General features: G+C 44.8%; 2 protein-coding genes across 2 annotated transcripts in view; one reads left to right on the plus strand and one right to left on the minus strand.

Moving 5' to 3' along the window:
• grem1b (gremlin 1b) lies at nucleotides 1-2,034 on the plus strand. The gene is made up of 2 exons (XM_068721692.1): nucleotides 1-272; nucleotides 695-2,034. The coding sequence occupies exon 2, from the start codon at nucleotides 696-698 to the stop codon at nucleotides 1,242-1,244; it is 549 nt and encodes a 182-aa protein (XP_068577793.1). The 5' UTR covers nucleotides 1-272; nucleotide 695; the 3' UTR covers nucleotides 1,245-2,034.
• A 1,837-nt stretch (nucleotides 2,035-3,871) lies between these two features.
• The window catches only part of LOC137880356 (formin-like), a 36,311-nt gene continuing 34,076 nt past the window's right edge, over nucleotides 3,872-6,106 (minus strand). The window contains exons 16-17 of the mRNA XM_068721685.1: nucleotides 4,937-5,018; nucleotides 3,872-4,803 (exon numbers count right to left, since the gene is read on the minus strand). Coding sequence (XP_068577786.1) covers nucleotides 4,759-4,803; nucleotides 4,937-5,018 — 127 coding nt within the window. The 3' untranslated portion in view covers nucleotides 3,872-4,758. The remainder of the gene's footprint in view (nucleotides 4,804-4,936; nucleotides 5,019-6,106) is intronic.

The following is a 6,106-nucleotide window of genomic DNA, read 5'->3' on the forward strand; positions in this document are numbered from 1 at the left end:
CGCGCTTAGCCAATAATGTTGAGGGAACTGTTGTGCACATCTCAGCTGGCAGACATTTAAAAGGGAGACAGTCCGGCGCTGGAGCAATTTGTATTAACCCCCCCCCTCCCCTCCCCAGCCCCTGTCTATGTCTATGGAGCGGTTAGTCTCCCACCCATCCACAGCCCCACCAGTGTACAGTCGACAGCAGTAGGTGCCTATCACGTCGGAAGGTGCCGCAGAGGACTGACGGGATCAGATCAACGCACGTACAGCAGTGGAGGCTCCAACAGGTGAGTGGATTTGGACTGTTAGTGACCATAACACTTTATTTAGTCTATGGCTTATAAAACTTACCAATCTGCACGCTTGTTGTATTCATACGTGGATGCTTTATTCACTAATAGCGTGTGTGTGCTTTTGCTTTGGCTACATCTGGTGTTATTCCTTTGCACAAGAGAGAGAGAGTCTTCTAATGTTTAGGAACAGAAGATCCATTGTATTTCTCACTCTGTTTAGACTGATGTAATTCAAATATACAGCTACTTTGGTTTTACACTTCAGTGTCATCTTGCATGCGTTTAAAAAAAAACAAAAACAAAAAAAAGCTGTATCGGTGCGTTTTTACGCAGCGTAAAAAGCTTTGACAGCTGTGCGTAACGCGCCCCGAGGGGAAACGGCATTGATGATGAATTATATTCCTCCTCTCCCCAAGGATGGCTGGCTCAACGCGTGTCTTCTGCAGTATGGTTTTCATCATGGGGTTGCTCTCCTCTCCAGTGGATTCCAAAAGAAACCGAGGTTCACAAGGCGCCATTCCTCATCCTGACAAAAACAACCCAAACGAATCGGAGCAGCAACCGCAGACTCCGCAGGCGGGCTCCGGGTCCCGGCAGAGACAGGGCTCATCCTCACCGGCCGACGAGGTGCTGGAGTCCAGCCAGGAAGCGTTACATGTGACGGAGCGCCAGTATTTGAAACGGGACTGGTGCAAGACGCAGCCCCTCAAGCAGACCATCCACGAGGAGGGCTGCGTCAGCCGCACCATCATCAACCGCTTTTGTTACGGACAGTGCAACTCCTTCTACATCCCCAGGCACATCCGCAGGGAGGAGGGTGCCTTCCAGTCCTGTTCGTTTTGCAAGCCGAAGCGTTTTACCACCATGACTTTTACTTTGAACTGCCCGGACCAGCAGCCACCCACCAAGAAGAAACGCATCCAGCGCGTCAAACAGTGCCGCTGCATATCCATAGACCTGGACTAAAGAAATGTGTTGTGTGTGTGTGTGTGTGTGTGTGTGTGTGTGTGTGTGTGTGTGTGTGTGTGTGTGTGTGTGTGTGTGTGTTTTTTCTTATTCATCGCGGACAGGATTGTCACACAGCCAAGGACACGTGCCTGTCTCCATCTAGAAGGAATCGTCCACGAAGGTTTCTCACATGTAGGCTGCAATGACTCTCTTCTTGCACAACGTGTGAACGAATATGGACCGGCAATTTATAAACATGACGATGAACTGACAACGAACATTTTACTCCTCACCAGTTAGCCACGTTTGAAAACAAGCATCACTGCACGGGAACGCTGACTTGGAATGGGCACGTTTTTACGCACGGCTTCCTCACCCCGAGAGGACCGCTTAACTCCGGTTTATTTAACAAATCAAGACGCTTGTTGTGACAGGAAAACATTCCTGTCACACTTTTTGTATTTGTGTGTGCATATGTGATTGTTTAACTGGATGCTTCCACTGTGTGGACTGTGATGGATAAGTGGCGATATTTGTAAATGGAAAAATGTGATTTTTTTTATTTAGATGTTTTAAGAATCTTTCACGGTTAATTGATTTCTGTGAATTTCGATTTTTTTTTTTTTTTTTTTGTAAGTTGGGTGCGTACACAGTTGTAGAGACACCAGAGTTTTTTGTTGGTTAAAACAGGACAATGTACAGCGATTAAATAGTTGTAAAATGTACAGCCATCCCTGATGTAACTGGTTTGTTTATCCCTTAGATTAAATTATCCCTGAAAACATCAAATAAACGGATGTAGAAATATTGTGCATATCATCTGTGACTGTACACCTGATGAAAAATTAGGAAGGTGTGTTAAACAAAATGTTTAATTATGTCCTCATCATCTGCTGCTGCTCCCCTCCTGCATGGAGCCAGCTTCTCGAGGAGACGTTCGCACTCAGACCTTAGAATAAATGTCATCGTAAAAGTAATCACTTTTATGAAAAAAAGATGCGGTTACCTGCTCCAATTATCCCTTGAAATAATCTCAATAAACGTCACTATGTTTTGTTACATGGCCCGCAAATCTAACGGAGGGACTGAGAATGGCGCACGTGGTGTCCTAGTGCAAATGATTAGGGATTGCCTGCCTAAATTCCACCAAGCTAATGTTTGAATAATTGATTTTTTAAAATTTGAATAAGCATTGTTCTTCAGCCATCCATATCAAAGATCACCCTGGTAATATATGTAAATCTAGTCACAGCTGAGAACAGTGCACGTTTTTCCATCAGGTGACTTATTGATCATTGATTGATGAACATATCTCACCATGCAATGCATTTTTGGAAATTACTGCAAAAGTGTAAAACCAGGTCCTAAATGTATAGTAGAGCTACAACACATAGAGCTAAAACACTGGACTGTCCATCTCATTCTTAAAACTAAATTCCTTATGTTCACAATCACAATATTTGACCAGTTTTCCAGAAACAAGAGGCTTAATTGAATGACTCAATTCTGACCCAGCTAGGCTGATTTATGAGGAATCAAATCCTCTTTGGTGACTCAGGTTTCTTACATAAATAGAACATTCTCTCGGTGCACTGCCAGGCTTCTGAAAGCCAGCCGAGTGGAAGTGTTGACAGAAGAAAAACTCAGAGAAATTATTCTATTTGTTCGGCATTCAGCAGTTTATTCTTGAAATTTAAAACAATTCCATAAAATTACAGAGCACCTATATGAGAGCTACTGAAGGTTACATGAACCGACATACATACAGTAGACGCTCCTTGGTCAGTATCAGCTCTTTTTTTTTTTTTTTTTGCTTTTCGAACCCTCTGATGTAGAACAGTTGATCTAGATTCTTGTTCTACAAATTAAATGGCACGTGTAAAAGACTTGGGAGGGTTAAAAAAAAAAAAAAGAGAAGTAATTCAAGGTGCGGTTTTATGTATACTCTGATAATGGAAGTCTATCTGAGGTATAACAACTCTGGCTTCAGGAGATATGCTTAAATGTTCTTAAAATCCAAAAATACAACCCTCATCTCTCCAAAACAAAAACAGTAGAGGCAGCCTTCATTCTAAGCAAATGACTCAAATTCCACATATCACAGCCTACACTGTAGACCAACATACACCCAATATCCATGTGAAAATATATCTTTTATCTGACCGACCCATCAGGTAGCTTCTCAGTCAATTCCAACTCATACAAATAGACCCTCAAAAGGGACCAAAGCAGAAAATAAATCATTCTTTACATAAATAGACTTTTCTTGATTGATAGAGGAGCGTGGATACATCTTACATTTGCGAAAATAAAACATACACTTTAATAGACTTTCTTAGAAAAGAAAAAAATCTAATAGGATTTCATCATGAAGCAATACAATATATATATATATATAACTCTTCTAAGGACCATACTCTTGCATAGGAAAAGAGGTGCAAAAAAAAGGTGCAAGACATCTGAAAAGAATGCACGCAGTTAGCATAACAGGGGAGCGCAACGACACATACAGCTACTGCAAGCAGTAAAGTGCTTTAAAGGAGTGCTGGACACTATGTGATGAGGCATTAACAATTTTGCGTGACGTATAGTTAGTATTTTAAGTGGTAGTGGGTGCACGGCCAAAACTTGTGCTCTTCTGATGATTTTCAGTTGTGTGTGTGTGTGTGTGTGTGTGTGTGTGTGTGTGTGTGTGTGTGTGTGTGTGTGTGTGTGTGTGTGTGTGTGTGTGTGTGTGTGAGGGGGTCCGAGACTCGTTGCCAGGTCCTGCTCTTCTCTGGCCGAGGTCAGTCTGGTGCAGTGCTACACAATACAGTGAAAGCTCCACGCACACGCCGGTCACACACACACACACACAACACGGCTCAATTCCGCACGTGAAGCAGATCATTCATCGCTCGGTCCCTGCCGATTCTACAGCATGACATATTTACAAGACTTTTAATGAGCCGTGGCGAACGAAAAGCTATTCGCTACAGCAAAGAACACCAACAACTGCTAACTTTTTTTTTCTTTTTTCTTTTTTTTTTTTTTTACCGCTTCCAGAGAGAGATCGGTTTTGTGAATGAGGATTTTCCTCGTCAGGCAGCCGCATCTGTTCACACAACGTCTTAACACTAATACGTAGGAGCTTCATCACCCTGCTGTCTAACATCTACCGTTCTGAAAGAAATGGATTCCAAGCTCTTGTAGATCTAGAAGGAGCCTCTTGGATGTGTCAGCTGTTGTGAATCCCACTGACCCCTTGAGACCTTTCACAAGCTGGGCACTCAGAGGTCGCGACCCCTGCCGGATGAACGAGATCAACCTTTGGCCTTTAAACGCTCCCATCGCTTCGACTGTGTCAGCCGCGCATCCTCGCCGCAGGCCCAGCTTCTATCTGGATGGGTTAGGGTGTCAGCAGGGCAGAGATAACGGCAGTGGGAGTAGTCGGAGTCCGGCGAGGTTTTATTGCGAGTCCCGGTGTTGAGGCAGGTGGTGAACGCGGGAGAGATGAGGCCTGCGCACGTTCTGATCGGCGATGCTCCGTCACTCAGCTGGAAGACACGCCGGCTTCCTTCTGCCGCAGCCTCTCTTTCTGTTGGCAAGAACCGCAAAAAAAAAAAAGAAGAAAAAAAGATGGTGGTGTATCTATTTCAGTGCGGACACAAGAAAGAGCAGCTTTCAGGGAAATGCCATCTCTCTCTGCTGTTATGTAGATCAGTTCTTACCAGACTGTTGGCATTGATCTTCTTGGTTTCGACTCGCTTCTCCGCTGTGATCTTCTTGATGTTTTCTTGAGCTTCCTTCAACCTATAGGGGGGGGGGGAAATAAAAAAAAAAAAATCCACAAAAGACTTTGATATGTGCAGACCCTTTAAAACCAGAAGCACACACCGACAGCTTTGGAACTAAAATCATGAAACTTGTGTAACTTGCGAAAACAATAAAAAAAAGTCAGACGCCTCTCATCACGGTGTCCTTGTGAAGTTGTCTGTAAGGGCAAGACATTTTAGTATCTCACCGGGGCACCTTGTGTCATGGAGCCATGTAGACACACACACACACACACATACACACATACACACACACACACACACACACACACACTCAGGAGTTTGCGGTCAGTGAAAGCCCTGTAAGTGAGAAGCAGCCGAGAATGACAGTGGGCTGATGAGATAATGAGGCAGCCTTTAAAAAAAAAAAAAAACACTTGGCTTTTACGACTGTACAAACAGTTAATTGTACATAAGCACAATCAGCTGTGAGTAACGTGAGACACAATTACCAAGTAGAAAATGAAGAGAGAGAGAGAGAGAGAGAGAGAGAGAGAGAGAGAGAGAGAGAGAGAGAGAGAGAGAGAGAGAGAGAGAGAGAGAGAGAGAGCCCACGGATCCACGGCGGGGCTGAGAAATCTCTCCCATCTCGCGGAGAGAGTTCAGACAGCAGTAGCTGGAGGACACTAAATGTCCCGATATGACAACCTCCCAAGTGGCGAGGAGACACGAAGCCGCCGCATGGCGCTTGAAATGACCACGCAGCGACGAGCAGCGTCGCTCCTGTGCAGTCCCGTCGGCGTCTCCACACGTACGGCGCATGCTGCATGTCCAGCATCATTACAGTGTTTATCAGTTCTCCCAAACGCTTGCTAGTAAAGCCAGGCGGCCGCCAGGAGGGTCTGGTGCCCCCCCCCCCCTCAATGTGACGCCTCAGGTCAGAGGAAACATCATAAATTCAGGCCCCAGTCCTTCAGACAGAAGGCCGAGGCCTCAGCTATGCCCGTTTGCCTCCTCTTTGATAGCCTCCCTCTCTGCTACAGTCAAGCATCTGCACATCACCCTTGTACAATTAGTGCCAATTTGACATTATGTCTCGAGGTCGTTAAGCACATCAGAAGGTGG

This window comes from Cebidichthys violaceus, unplaced genomic scaffold (assembly GCF_023349555.1).
Source record: "Cebidichthys violaceus isolate CVI_PGR_0920_01 unplaced genomic scaffold, fCebVio1.0.p SCAF_28, whole genome shotgun sequence".
Lineage (NCBI taxonomy): Eukaryota > Metazoa > Chordata > Actinopteri > Perciformes > Stichaeidae > Cebidichthys > Cebidichthys violaceus.